The sequence below is a fragment of the Phoca vitulina genome, unplaced genomic scaffold (genome assembly GCF_004348235.1).
Source record: "Phoca vitulina isolate PV1807 unplaced genomic scaffold, GSC_HSeal_1.0 scaffold3, whole genome shotgun sequence".
Classification (NCBI taxonomy): Eukaryota; Metazoa; Chordata; class Mammalia; order Carnivora; family Phocidae; genus Phoca; species Phoca vitulina.
Window position 1 is genome coordinate 78,913,745 of NW_022589706.1, and position 15,650 is coordinate 78,929,394.

Consider the following 15,650-nt stretch of genomic DNA (forward strand, 5'->3'; position numbering starts at 1 on the left):
GAGTTCTAGATAATGGTACCAGCCAGCCCCCTGTTGGCAGATTGATTACACTCAACCCTTTCCTCCTTGTTGGAGCCATCAAATTGATTTACTGGAATTAATACATATTCTGAAAATGTTCTGCCTTCCCTGACTGCAGGTCTCCATAGCACCATCCTAAAGTTACAGAATTCTTTCTTTTGAAATGGTATCCCTATGACATTGCCTTAGAAAATAGGCCCACTCAATGTCAAAGGAAATGTGAAGATGGGCTCATGAACTTAAGAATCACGGATTTTACCAAGTACCCTGTCACCCAGGAGCTGCCATCCAGAATAAAACAAAACAAACAGCAAAACAGTGGAAATTTCAGCTTAGGTGTCAGCTGGAGGACAGTATCTTGTGAGGTTGGAGCCCTTTCCTTCAGAATGCAGTATATACACTGGTCTCTCGCCAATATATCGTGCTGTGTCTCCCAGAATTAGAACACTCAGGTATAAGAACCAAGATGTAGAAGTAGCTGTTGCCTCTCTCATCATCATTATGAGTGACTCACTAATGGAATTTGTGTTTCCTATTCCTGAAACTGTTGACTCTGTTAGGTCGGAAGTCTTGATTCCAGGGGTGAGAAAGGTATAGGGTTCCACCCAGTTGGAAGTTGTGACTAATATTTTGGAGTCACTTTGGGTTCCTCTTACTACTGGACAAACAGGTAAAAAAAAAAAAAAAAACCCGTAGAGTTAATGTACTGGTTGGGGTAATGAATTCTGATTACCAGGTGAAGCTAGAGTTGCTACAGCCTAATGAATGCAGGGAGGATTATGTTCGGAACCTTGGGGAAGTCAGTGGAACATGTCTTACCACTTCCATGCCCAGTGTTAACTGTCATTGGGAAATTACAATAACCGTAACCCAGTAGAATCAAAACAACCCAGCATGCAACCTACGTGGGCCTCAGTAGTCCCAGGACCCAGGCCTAAATCAGTCCCATGGTTATTCTGGCTCCTGTCATCACTTTAAATCTCAGAGGAGGCACCATGCCACAGAAGCTAGAATCAGACATTCCCAGCAACTGCCCAAAGGTGCTTTCCTACTTTCTCTGACTCATTTCCCTTTTCCTACACTCTCACTATTTTGGGATTGTACCTCCCAAAGAAAACATTAACAATTAAACTTTGCCTCCATCTCTGTTTGCTAGGGAACTCCAACAAAGACAATCTTCTCTCTCAATTTCTATTCATTAGCTTACTTGATCATTCTAGGCCGTCCAATAAAAATTAGACATCCAGAGCTGTTCAATAGAAATATAATGTATGACTCATAAGTAATTTTACAATATCTAGTAGTCACATTTTAAAAATCACATCTTAAAAAAAACGTGGCTCAGGAGAGCATGACTCTTGATCTTGGGGTCATGAGTTCCAGCCCCACAGGGCGGGTAGAGATCCCTTAAAAAAAAAAAAAGTAAAAGGAAACAGGTGAAATTAATTTTAATACATTTTATCTAAACCAATATATACAAAATATTATTTTAACATGTTGAATATAATTATTAGTGAGATATTTTACATTCTTTTTTTCATGTAAGGTTTCAAAATCTATTGTGAATTTTGTGCTTACAGCACATCTCAATTTGAATCCTAACTTTTGATCTGTATTCAATATCATAACTTTTACAGTGAAAAAGATTCACATACCAATTTGTTCTGAAATATCGGGGGACAATTCTCCATGGATCTCATATTTTTGAACATCTTGTGAGCAGAGGCACTGGATACTTTTGTTCTGGACTATCTTGTAAAGGATATTTGTATTTCAAACAGCCTTGGAAGAAGAACACCCACCCATGTCTTACTTTAAGTAGTCAGGCAGAGAGCAAATTTTCTCTTCCAGTGCCTTTTTGTTCTATTTAGGCCCTCAGTGGTTTAGATGATGCTGAGTCACATCAGGGAGGACAATCTGATTTACTTAGCCTACCGATTCAAATGCTAATCTCTTCTGGAAACGTCTTCACAGACACACCCAGAAATAATGTTTAACCAGTTATCTGGGCATCTTGTGTCCTAGTCAAGTTGACGCAAAAAAATCAACCATCACAGTGTACAGTTCAGTTGAGTTTGGCAAATGTATATACTTGTGTAATCACTACCCCCATTAAGAAACAAGACATTTAATCCTAGAAAGTTTCCTTGTGCTTCTTTCTAACCATATCTGCCCCCCACCCCTTCCCAGGTAACCACTTTTCTGATTTCTATCACCATAGTTTAATTTTGTCTCTCCTTGAATGTCATGCAAATGAAATCGCACACTATGTTTTTTTTACTTCTGTTATTCAGTGTAATGTTCTTCACATTTATCCATGTCATTCATCCTTATTCTTGATAGATCTTTTTCTTGGTGTAGTATTCTAGGGTGATAGTTATTTTTCCTCAGTGCATTGAAGATAATATTCCACTATCTTCTGTTTCCAAGATTTATTGAGAAATCTTTCATTTTTGCTCCTGAGTTGATCTACTTATTGTTTCTTTGCAGGTAACCTACTTTACCTGTGGGAGTGGCAGCTCTATGTGGATCCCCGGACTACAGGTGGGATGCGCACGGGCTGTGCAGAAGCTTGTAGAAGTGGGTTCTGGTGTATGACACTCCAGGACACAGGAAGCTGTGTGTAGGCCATACAGGAACATTGGCTGATTTGCAAATATTGAACCACTCTTGCATCCCAGGAATGAATCCCACTTGATTGTGGTGAATGATTTTTTAAAATGATTATTGGATTTGGTTTGCTAATATTTTGTTGATGATTTTTGCATCTATGTTTATCAGAGATATTGGCCTATGGTTCTCTTTTTCTGTAGTGTCTTCATCTGATTTTGGTATCAGGGCAATGCTGGCCTCAGAGATGAATTTGGTTGCTTTCTTTCCTCTTCTACTTTTTTGGAATAATTTGAGAAAAATAGATATTAACTCTTTTTTCAGTGTTTGGTAGAATTCCCCTGTGAAGCCATCTGGTCCTGTACTTTCAATTGTTAGAAGTTTTTCAATTGCTGATTCAGTTTCATTGCTGGTAACTGGTCTGTTCAAATTTTCTATTTCTTCCTGCTTCAGTTTTGGCAGATTATATGTTTCTAGGAATTTATCCATTTCTTCTAGGTTGTCCAGTTTGTTGGCATATAATTTTTCATAATATTCTCTTATAATCCTTTGTATTTCACTCTCTTCTGGCCTGCAAAATTCTGCTGAAAAATCCGCTGGTAGTCATAGGGTTTCCCTTGAATGTAACTATTTTCTTTTCTCTTGCTGATTTTAAAATTCTCTCAAAAAATAAAATTCTCTATCATTACTTTTTTGCCATTTATTTACTATGTGTCTTGATGTGGACCTCCTTGGGTTGATTTTGTTGGGGGCTCTCTGTGCCTCCTGGATCTGGATTCCTGTTTCCTTCCCCAGATTCAGGAAGCTTTCAGCTATTATTTCTTCAAATAAATTTTCTTCCCCCTTTTCTCTCTCTTCTTCTTCTGGGATCCCTATAATATGAATGTTATTAGGCTTGATGATATTGCTAAGTGCCCTAACGCTCTTTTCGGTTTTTTTTCTCTCATGTTCAGCTTGATTGCTGTCCATTACACTTTCCTTCAGGTCACTAGTCCATTCTTCTTCCTCCTGTAGTCTACTATTTATTCCATCTAGTGTATTTTAAATTTCATTTATTGAGTTCTTCATCTCTGGTTGATTCTTTTTTTTTATGTTTTCTATCTCTTTGTTAAGGGTTTCCCTGAGGTCCTTCACTCTTTTCTCAAGTCCAGTGAGTATCTTTATTACCATTACTATATATTCTCCATCAGGCCTATTATTTATCTCCATTTCATTTAAGTTTTTGCTGTGATTTTGTCCTGTTCTTTCTTTTGGGACATATTCCTCTGTTTCCTCATTTTGTCTGTCTGTGTCTGTTTCTATGTATTAGGAAAGTCAGCTATGTCATCTGCTCTTGACAATAGTGGCCTTATGAAGGAGAGGTTCTGTAGTGCCCTGCAGTGCAATATCCCCTGTTTACCAGAAACTCACTTCAGGGATATCTCCTATGAGTGTTGCATGCACCCAGCTGTTGTGACTGAGCTGCTTTTGCCTTCAGTCCGGTTATCAGCAATGGCTCTCTTTGCCTATTTTGGGCAGGGTTTGGCCTTTGTGTTGTTAGTGGGCCAGTCTGGGGCTGCCTTGGGCTTGAGTCAGACCAGGCATTTGCCGGAGATGCAGTACTACTGATGGGGGAAGGAACCTGGAGTGGAGGCAAGGTAGGTAGTGAGTGTTGGCAACATGCTGGTTCCTGCAGGTGGCCTGTGTATTTATGGGGGGAGGATGAGGGAGGGAAAAGGTGCCCTCCAGCTCTTTTGTTCCTGGAGAAATCTCTCAAAGATCCCTGCCCCTCCAGCACATGCTCTGAGATTAGTAAACAAATCTCCCTCCTGTGTACCCCAAGCATTTTTCAAACTGCTTCTCTGTTCTATCTCTGTGAGACTGCTGTGCTATCTTTTGAAGGGTTGGGACTCAGTTTCCTCCTGCCCTCCCAGCTTTCCAACTGGCCTGCTGATTTTTTAAGTTCCAAATTTTAGGTTTCACTGATTTGAAGAACTTGTGAAATCCGGCCCTCAGGTTTTCAAGGCCAGTTGGTCTGGGGATTCATCTTCCCAGCGTGGGTCCTCCATGACCGGGGTGCCTGGGGTGGGGTCTGCTCTTCTCCCTTCTTCCTCCGTGGCATCCGTCCCTCCTGCGGACAGTCCTGTGGGTCCATTTAGCTCCCAGTTGTGTCTCCACCCTTTCTACCCTCTTTGACGTGGCCACCTTTCTACATTTAGCTGTGGAGAGTCTGTTCTGCCAGTCTTAGGGTCATCTTCTTGGTTCTTTACACTGATGTGGCGGTTATCTAGTTGTATCCATGGTACAAGATGTGCTTAGGGTCCTCCTACTCTGTCATCTTCCTCAGAAGTCAGTATGTGACTTTTCCTGTCTGGCTTCTTTCACTTAGTGTGTTTTCAAGGTCCATCCACATTGTAGCATGCATCAGTACTACATTCCTTTTTATGGCCAAATAATATGCCATAATATAAATATACCACAATTTGTTCATTCAACCATTGTTTCCACCTTTGGCTACTGTGAATAATGCTGCTATGAACATTCATGTACAAACATTTGTTTGAATTTGTTTTCAATTATTTGGAGTATGTATCTAGGAATGGAATTGCTGGGTCATGTGGTAATTCTGTGTTTAACTTTTTAAGGAACTGACAACCTGCTTTCCATAGAAGCTGCGTCATCTTACATTACCACCAGCAATGTAAAATGGTTCCAATTTCTCCAAATCCTCACAAACACTTATTTTCCGTTAAAAAAAATTATAGCTATCCCAGTGGATAAAAAATGGTATCTTATTGTAGTTTTGATTTGCATTTCTCTAATAACTAACGGTGTTGAGCATCTTTTTCATATGTTTGCTGGCCATTTGTAGATCTTTTTCAGAGAAATATTCAAATCCTTTGCCCATTTTTAAATTGGGTTACTTGTCTTTTTGTTGAGTTTTAAAGATTCTTGATATATTCTGCAAACTAGACCCTTGTCAGATATATGATTGCAAATATTTTCTCCCATTCTGTAGGTTGTCTTTTCACTTTGATACTGTCTTTGGACATACAGAAGTTTATAATTTTGGTAAGTCCAACTTACCTATTTTTTCTTTCATTGCTTTTGCTTTTGGTATCATTTCTAAGAATTTATTGCTAAATCCAGAGTCATGAAATTTACTCCACTTGAGAGTTTTATGGCTGTAGATCTTACATTTAGGACTTTGATCCATTTTGAGTTAATTTTTGCATGTGATGTGAGGTAGAGGTCCAAATTCATTTTTTTTTTTTTTTGCATGTGAATATCCAGTTGTCTTAGAACTAATTGTTGAAGAGACTATTCACATTGAAAGGTCTTAGCACCCTTGTTGAAAATCAGTTGACCGCAGATGTGTATGGCTTTATTTTTGTATTCTCAGTTCTATTTCATTGGTCTGTATGTTTATCTGTATGCTACATACTCTTAAATACTGTAACTTTGCAGTAAATTTCGAAACAGGAAGTATGAGTCCTCAAACTTTGTTCTTCAAGAAAGATTGTTTGGTTCTTTGTGCTCTTTTGCAATTCTCTATGAATTTTAAAATCATCGATTTCTGAAAAAACAGTCATTAGGATTTTGATAGGGACTGCATTGAATATGTAGATTGCTTTGAGGATCATTGCCATCTTCACAATAATAAATCTAATCCACAAACACAAGATGTCTTTCCATTTATTTAGGACTTCTTTCAGAAATGTTTTGCAGTTTTCAGTGTACAAGTTTTACACTTCCTTGGTTATTCCTATTTTATTCTTTTTGATGTTATTTTAGTTTTTTTTTTTAATTTTTTTATTGTTATGTTAATCCCCATACATTACATCATTAGTTTTAGATATAGTGTTCCATGATTCATTGTTTGTGCATAACACCCAGTGCTCCATGCAGAACGTGCCCTCCTCAATACCCATCACCAGGCTAACCCATCCTCCCACCCCCCTCCCCTCTAGAACCCTCAGTTTGTTTTTCAGAGTCCATTGTCTCTCATGGTTCTTCTCCCCCTCCGATTTCCCCCCCTTCATTCTTCCCCTCCTGCTACGTTCTTCTTCTTCTTCTTTTCTTTCTTAACATATATTGCATTATTTGTTTCAGAGGTACAGATCTGAGATTCAACAGTCTTGCACAATTCACAGCGCTTACCAGAACTCATACCCTCCCCAGTGTCAGAGAGGGAACACAAGCAGGGGGAGTGGGAGAGGAAGAAGCAGGCTTCCTGCCTAGCAGGGAGCCCGATGCAGGGCTCGATCCCAGGATGCTGAGACCATGACCTGAGCCAAAGGCAAACTCTTAACGACTGAGCCACCCAGGCGCCCCTGGAATTTTTTTTTTAAATTACATTTTCAGATTGTTCATTGCTAGTTATAGAACTACAACCAATTGATTTTTGTGATATCTGTACCCTGCAATTATGCTGAATTCCATTTTTAGCTCTAGTAATTTTTAAAATTGTTATCCTTTAGGATTTTCTGTATCATGTCATCTGTGAATGTATAGTTTTACTTCTTTCTTTACAATTTTTGATGACCTGATAATTTTAATATCTGAAATTTTTGCAGGTCACATGGCTCCCATTCATGGTGCTATATTCCTTTGTATATATTTTTTTCTTTCTGATATGTACCTGTGAGCTATCACTGAGTCTCTGCAGAGTGTTTGCTTCTGCCAGTACCTGGCTGCTCTGATTTGGAACTATTTTAAAAATTCAGTCTTCTTGGGGCACCTGGGTGGCTCAGTCATTAAGCGTCTGACTTTGGCTCAGGTCATGATCCCAGGGTTCTGGAATCAAGCCCCGCATCAGGCTCCCTGCTCCGTGGGGAGCCTGCTTCTCCCTCTCCCTCTGCTTGTGTTCCATCTCGCTGTGTCTCTCTCTGTCAAATAAATGAATAAAATCTTTAAAAAGATTAAATCTTCCCTCTCGCTGTGTCTCTGTCAAATAAATGAATAAAATCTTTAAAAAAATCAAATCTTTTTTTAAAATATTTTTTAGAAATAAATATATATATATATATTTTAAGATTTTATTCATTTATTTGACAGAGACACAGCGAGAGAGAGAACACAAGCAGGGGGAGTGGGAGAGGGAGAAGCGGGCTTCCCGCTGCGCAGGGAGCCCGATGCGGGACTTGATCCCGGGACTCTGAGATCATGACCTGAGCCGAAGGCAGACGCTTAAGGACTGAGCCACCCAGGCGCCCCTAAATCTACTTTCTAAAAAGATATTTTGCTTGAGTTTTCTGGGACCACCTAAGTAGTAAGATTTAGGGCTGCAAATCTTCACAAAGGCCTATCACTGCAGATTCTGAGAAAATATTCTCCTGCCACAGAGCACCAATGTTCAAGAGATGCAGACTCCTCACTGTACAATACTATTAGGGAGGGACTTCTCTCACTTGACACCACTCTTTGGATGCATTCTGGGCTTCGCCAGGGTCACAAAAATTACAGTTCACTTGGTTTTTCAAGTGTTTTTGAGGTGAAAGTTGGGTTTCTGGTTATATTCTGCTTTCTTTTTGGGCTCCTGGCTTCAATTTGTTTTTGGCTTGTGAGTACTCCATTCTTGACTGATTGTAGACACATTATAAAAAAAAATGTTTTTCCCAGGATCTTTTTTTTTTTTTAAAGATTTTATTTATTTATTTGACAGAGAGAGACATAGTGAGAGCAGGAACACAAGCAGGGGGAGTGGGAGAGGGAGAAGCGGGCTTCCCGCGGAGCAGGGAGCCCGATGTGGGACTCGATCCCAGGACCCTGGGATCATGACCTGAGCCGAAGGCAGATGCTTAACAACTGAGCCACCCAGGCGCCCCTTTCTCAGGATCTTTAGTTGCTTTTTTACAGGAGAGTTGGTCAGCATAATCATCCATACTAATGGAAACTGAACTGTCCATCTACTGACTGTGATGCTATTTTTCTTACAGTAGTCAGTGAGTAAAGAAGCTTCCATTCATTACATCAGTCCCCCTTATCTGTGGAGGGTATGTTTCAAGACCTCCAGTGAATGCCTCAAACTGCTGAAAGTATTGAACCTCTATATACTATATATTTTCCTATACATACATACCTATGATAAAGTTTAATTTATAAATTAGGTACAGTAAGATTAAGAAAAATAAATTATAACATATACTGTTATAACTGTATAAGAAAAGTTACGTGGTCTCTCAAAATATCTTGCTGTACTGTGCTCACCCTTCTTGTGATATAAGAGGATAAAATGCCTGCGTGATGGGATTAAGTGAGGTAAATGTGACATACATAGGCTACTATTGACCTCCTGATGATGTAACAGGATGATCTGATTCTGGACCACAGTTGACGAGTAACTAAGACTGTGGGTAAGGGAGAACTACTTTTCTATAGTATATTGTAGGGTTTTTTTTTTTTTGCACTTTTGGAGTTAAAAATATAGCAAGGAATATTTTTGGTAAAGTCCGCCGTTTAGACTTTAAATATTTGGCCACCTAACAATGTGCCTGGCAGTCATCTAGTCATTGAGGAATATAGCAGAACAAAACAGACAAAATCCCTAACAGCTTACATTCTGGGATAGGGTTGAAGAAGAAACAATAAATATTACATGCAAGGTGGATAATATTGAATATGCATGGAACACTTTACAATGGCAGGGTTGTTGGTATTTCATGTGGAATAGTTGAGAAAAACCACTCTAATTCAAGTTTGACATTTGAACACTTATAGGGAACAGGAAGCCGTATGGCATCTGAGATAATTCCAGGCAAAGGGAAGAACAAGGGCAGACATCTTAAGATGAAAATCCTGCATGTTCAAGTCTCACCAGAGGCCTGTGTGACTGAGCTGAGGGAGCTGGGGAGTGGTGGAGCAGAGTATGCTAAAGAAGCAGAGGTGGTGGGAAAAGTCATTACAGCTTGTAGTTCACCTTAGTAATTCTGGTTTTACTCTGAATGAGATGGGAAACGGTTAGGTTTGCAGTGAGGACATGTAATGTGGCTTAAAAGGATTATTCTGGGTGTCGTGTGTGGGACAGACTGCTGCAAAGTAAAAAGCGGGAGGACCACTGAGAAGGCTATTGCAATAATCCAAGAGGTGATGGAGCTTTCTACCATGGTGGCAGCAGTAAATACAGGGAATAAGTAGATTGAGTAAAAATTAAAAGTAGAACTGAAAAAAAAACAAAAACAAAAAACTGAGAGGATTGCTGTTTAATTTGGAAGTGTGAGAAATCAAGGCTGATGCCTAGGCTTTGGGCCAGTGCAACTCAAAGAAATGTTTACACTTACTGAGCCCAAAAAGAGGTAGGGGTGTGTCCATCTGTGTAGAAATCAAGGTTTTAGACACTTTTAAAAGGGTAGCTTTTAGGTAGCCAGGTGGATAATGAGTAAGGAGCTATACAGTTTAGAAGAGATAGCTGGGAGGTCAGCAAATGACAATGGTTAACTATGTTCTCTTAAGCAACCAGGGCACGAAACTCCAGTTGTTTGGTCTTGACACTATTCAAATTTAATATACCAACAAGGTACTGAGTTATTTAAGAGGCTCACACAATAGTATGCACAATGAAAATGAATTCATAAAACCATTTTCAGTACAGGAAAACTTTTGAGGGCTCTTAAAATTTTTTAAATTTCATCCAGAAATAGTGCACAATTTGGATAACTGACAATGGGATCTTAACTAAAATTCCATGTAAAAGAGCAATTACTAGAAATAGTGTGCCAGAGTTAAAATTCATAAAAAATTCTCCAAAATGAGGCAAGAAAATATGAGTTATAGCGTAGCAGGAAAGAATGCAAAATTCTCATTACTGGAGACCTAAAGAAAACAATCTTCCTAGCCTTTCTAGAACAGTTCTTTTACACAGCTCTTCCATAACTTTTTGGGGCATTGGGGGTGCAGAGGTGGTCATGCTTTTAAATCCTGTTTCCAAATACCTTTACAATTTATATTACATTGGGGATGTTGAAAGCTTTAATAGCTACTTTTGAGTATGTTCAATATATGCTAAAACCAGTGAACACTGCAAACACCCTAAACATGAAATTTTACCCTTTCACTAACCTCCCCCCCAAAAAAAACTACTAAGCCATTTTAGGCCACAGGAGACCAGTGTTCAAATCCTTGCTCAGCTTTTCAACCAACACTTGGCCTACTTTTGTACCTGGTTACTCTTTAAATACTACTTGGCCATTGGTTGAATTATATATACACAAATAAAGCTAAATGTTATAAATCTGAAGGTCACTGGGTTAGACAAATTAATTGTAGGATGTTAAGTAAATGTGTAAAACCACCTACATTATACTTCAAAGTGCTATAAATTTGTCAGATATAAAGTGGAAATGTAGTATTTGGGCATCCAACAGAAGTTCTCTTATCCCTATGAAACAGCAAGAGGTGTCCAATAACTAGCTATAGGGCAAAGACTGCTGCTGTGGGGTTAGAGCTAGATTTCAGAATCACCTGGACGGCTTTTTAGAACAGAGCACTGGGTTTCTCAAATTTTCTCAATCAGTAAACCTGGAGTGTGGTCTGATAATTTCCATTTTAAAGAACTTCCCAAATGATACTGATTACTAGAGTCTTGGAACCACACTTTGAGAACTAGTCTTAATTCTTTACAGACCAGTTTTATAACTGCTATTTTAAGAGGTTCAAAATAGAACTCACACACAGTATTAAAGTGTGGATTTCATGTTAGCTGGAATTACTGAGACCAAAGTGTCTTTAAACACAGACTTTAATGGTAACAATTCCTTTAAGCTCAATTAACCTTAGCTATTACAAGTGTTAAGCAGATGTCACTATTAAGACAATATTCAGTGACTTGTACTGGTTTCCTCATAAAATAGAAGACAAATTCACTTAAAAGTGTAATCAACAATCATTTAACAGTTTTGTTATGCCAACACAAAACACGGCTAATTTGAGTTACCTCCAAAATCACTAACACAGCATGATCAGTAACTGAAGCATATTTTAACTAAGCCATTAAAAAAAAAAAAGTGAGTGTTTCACTACCCCTGAGACCACTAGTTAACTGTGGTTCATACTTTTAAAAAATTGTGAGTACACCCACACAAGAAAGCAAACTAACAAGCTTTTTAAAAAATCTGGTATCACATTGCAAACTTGCCCAGGAAAAAGGAGTCACTTAAAATATAATTTACCATTAACAGGTCAGATGGACTATACTTCTCATAGATTGAGAAACTCAGTATTAAAAATTTGACTTTATGCATGAAAAGATCTAGGAAATATGTAAGAACCAAAATCAATTTTTAATCTTCTAATATGCATCCAGTCCTACACACGGCACTAGTAATGTATATGGGGAAAAAGGGCAAATTCTTGGATTCTTTTGAAGGTTTCATTGGAGATGATCTCAAGTCCGGTGTCCATACATTCAAAAATGTTGGTTTTCCAGGTACTTTACTGTTCTCTTAAACCTGGAGAAGCCATTATGGCTTATTCCCTTAGAAGTGACGTAAGAAATGTTGTAGAAAGCATCAAAGATACAGAGAACTGGACACATCTAGTAATTATTATGACAATCAATGGTTTAAGTCATCTCTATGAATACGTAAGGTTGTCTACGGCTAAAAGAAAAAATCAGCTTGAAAGTTATTTAGGAGTTCAGAAGCTCTGACAAACTGTTTATTCACAGCTGGCTTTCAGTGATATGCCTACTAAAGCTATTACTTTGAGAGTATAGAATCAGAAGTAATTATTTTGAAAACAGAGCAAAAGAACAGTATTTCTTACCTTATGGAGCAGTAGGCTACTAATTTTTCATTTGTAATTTGAATCCAAAATAGCTTTAACAGTATGACATCTACCTTTAAGGAGTAATTTTTTAAGTAAAAGATGAAATGAAAAAAATTCACTCGTTGGAAAATTGTATAGCTGGGTTGATATTTCTCAATGAAATGCTTAAATTACAGAATTAACAAAGTCAGAACATCTTCGGAAGGCATGCATTTCACTTGCAGTTTAGAGAAAAACCTTAAGTCAATAAACCATGTCCAAACTACGTATTAAAATGTTTATAAAAAAAAATCAAGCTTTAACATTTATTTTATATCTAGCTTTCCACATCTGTGTGCAGACAAGGAGTAAGATTGCACATAAATGTAAGCAGTGCAAAAATGTGGAAGTGGAGAAAAGTCACAGATGTGCTAGAAATCAAATACAAGATTTTAAGAAAGCAATGGACAAATCAAAATAGGAAAAAAGTGAAACTATAGGGTCAGGATTAGGAAGGGTGAAGAATGATAATGCCCTTGTTACTACAGAAGTTAAATTAGTGGCACAGATAGCACTTGTCAAACAAAAAATAATCCAATAGCATTGACTTTTATTCATTCATGTTAAGTCACCTGAAATGATATTTGTTGCATTTAAATGCTCATTAATGTAAATGGCTGAACAAATCCATTTCAATGGATATTCAATATCCCACATAGTTAAGTCACTTCAACACAGCCTCATGACAACTCCCACACCAAAACAGTACTTTATTTTGTAAATTTTGACCCATTATTACTCCCATGTTATGGTTTTTTCAGCTGTCAAGTGTACAAGGTGAAGAAAAAAATTTAGTTAGATGGGGGTTGCACCTGGAAAATAAATTTCTTCAACTCCATATACATGTTTCAAAACTGCTGGGTCCCAAGTCCATCTATGAACTCCAGGGCTGCCAGTATCACGTGCAGCATACTAAAGCTACACTATCTGAATAGCTTATTAATTCTGCATAAATCAGGTCAATCAATGTGTCAACCTGTAACAGACTGTGCACTTTTAACTGAACATGGCAAAATATTCACTCTTTTGAACTTTACATCATCATTTGATGTCAAACAATGAAGCAAATCCCAACAGTATATACAAAAACAGCTTTGCATTTACAAAAGATTGTTTCCCATACTGATTAATTCAGGCAGCTAACTCATTGGTTTATGCAACTTTATTGAAGAAAAATAAATCAATTACTAGCAGAGCTATTAGTTGATCACTCATCCATTGACAACTTGCATCATTTATTCAGTGCTATATTAAACAGTGTATTGGAAGATAGATTAACTAATAGCTCCAAGCCTCCTAACAATTTAAATGAGAATTACAAAATGTTTGAGACCCTATTTTGGAATACAAAGGGTGTTTGACTTCCAATTTCCATTCTCTGTAGAACAAGAACAGGTCATTCCTTTATTGACATGCATAAAATACATCACATTTTCTGTTCTGCTGATGCTATAAATTCAATACCAATTCTCCAGCCACATCAGTTATGAGCATAAAGTATATCATGTAACCTCAAATCTCTAACAGTGGAAGGCTTAAAAAAAGACTGGATGCTAGAATAATGCTGCTTCCTTTGATGTGACAACTGAGCATCCATCTCCCTCCCCCTCAGATGATTTCTTCAGCATGTTAGAGCAGTGAGGAATGGTTTTAGTCTCATAACCAAGTTAGAGTGAAGACATTGGCCACATAATACACATGCTCCATTTTTAAAAAAATTCTGAATCTTGGGCAACTGTTCTCTTGTAACTACTTTACAGTTTCTAAAAGCAGTTATTGTCCAAAGCTGGAAGAACTTAAGTCTTCTCAGATGAGCATGTGAATGAATGGAGGGAGGTAAACAAAAAATAAAATTAAAAAAGATGAGGTCTGATAGGGGAGCAGCCGGATAAGAAAATCAAAAAAGGAACAGTAATTTAAAGTTTATTCCAGCTATAATGCAGGTTATTCTGACTTTAAGGTAGCATCACATGGCATACTTCTGAGTCCATTCCCGAGATATTCTGTTGTACCTGTAAATAAAGAAGATGTTACTTAAAAAGTTAAAAATGAATTCTTAATACTTTTAAAGGAAAAGATTGCTATTTTACCTCCAGACTCATCATGGAGTCATCTCTCATGGTTATGATTAGAATTAAGCCAACGGAGAGAAAAAGCATTGGTACTCAAAGCAATGTGGGGAATGGAAACCTTATGCTTCCAATACAGTGTTTCCAATACACTAAAAATATTTTAATAAACACAATAAGGTGGCATTGAAATTGGGGAGGCTAACAAAAATCAAAGACCTTTTCTCTCCCCTACCACCTAGTTAAATGTTCTATTTGAAATTCTAAAATTAGTATCCATTCCAACAAATTTTAACATTAAAAAGTATTTTACAGTTCATCATGGACTTATGTCTGAGTACAACACAGATTCTGAACATCTATAGAAATTTCCATCAAAGCTGGAACCAAACAATTTTATGTGAAACCTAGACCTTGAGAAATTACTAGAGCCAGGGTAATACCAGAAAATACCTTTGAGATTTAAGCACAGGTAGAAGATTAGACACTGAGGAGGGTGAAAAAAGCAATTTTCAAGAGGGAGGTGGGTGGGACTGGTACGTATATGTTAATTAGAACACTTATGTGTTACTTTTAGAAAGGGTGGTGACTGGAGCTAACAAGCCCCACTTGAGACCTAATAAATGGGAATCTCTACTAGGAGTACAACTTGGGGGCATCTGTTTAAAAGATCAACAGATAATTCACACAAGAGCAACGTTATTTATTACTGAGGAACATCTCTAATATTGACAAATGCTATCAATTTCTCCCTGTATTACATCCATGCGCCATAGGCTACTTACCAAAATAGTGATTTAAACTAAGAAATGAATATACATCAAAGGGCACAAGAGAACTTTTAGATTTGTATTTCTAGTTTAAACTTTGTAAAATATTAACTAGCTTCATTTCAAACCAAGAACTAAACATGGTTCAACCATTTTTCTAAACTTTGGCATATAGAAGTTCTTTCTACCATTCATGGTTACCTCATTTAAGGACACCCTCTCAAAAAGCCAGCACTTTAAAACAAAGGTTTCATTTAGCATACAAGGAGCCACAAAGTATAGTTGATATTAATGCATGCTTGTCAGTAATGAACATTTAGTTTAGATGCTTAGAAGCTTTATTAAAAGTGTTTTCCCCTTACATTATTATTTCTTGGCCAAATTTGAACTGAATCAC

At 37.6% G+C, this 15,650-nt stretch overlaps 1 protein-coding gene across 6 annotated transcripts in view; it reads right to left on the minus strand.

Annotated features, from left to right (window-relative positions):
- Window positions 1-11,329: 11,329 nt before the first annotated feature.
- UBE2D3 (ubiquitin conjugating enzyme E2 D3) overlaps window positions 11,330-15,650 on the minus strand; it is a 74,541-nt gene continuing 70,220 nt past the window's right edge. For all 6 annotated transcript variants that reach the window (XM_032400915.1, XM_032400913.1, XM_032400916.1 and 3 more), the window contains exon 8: window positions 11,330-14,426. In XM_032400915.1, the coding sequence (XP_032256806.1) occupies window positions 14,381-14,426 (46 nt within the window). In that variant the 3' untranslated portion in view covers window positions 11,330-14,380. The remainder of the gene's footprint in view (window positions 14,427-15,650) is intronic.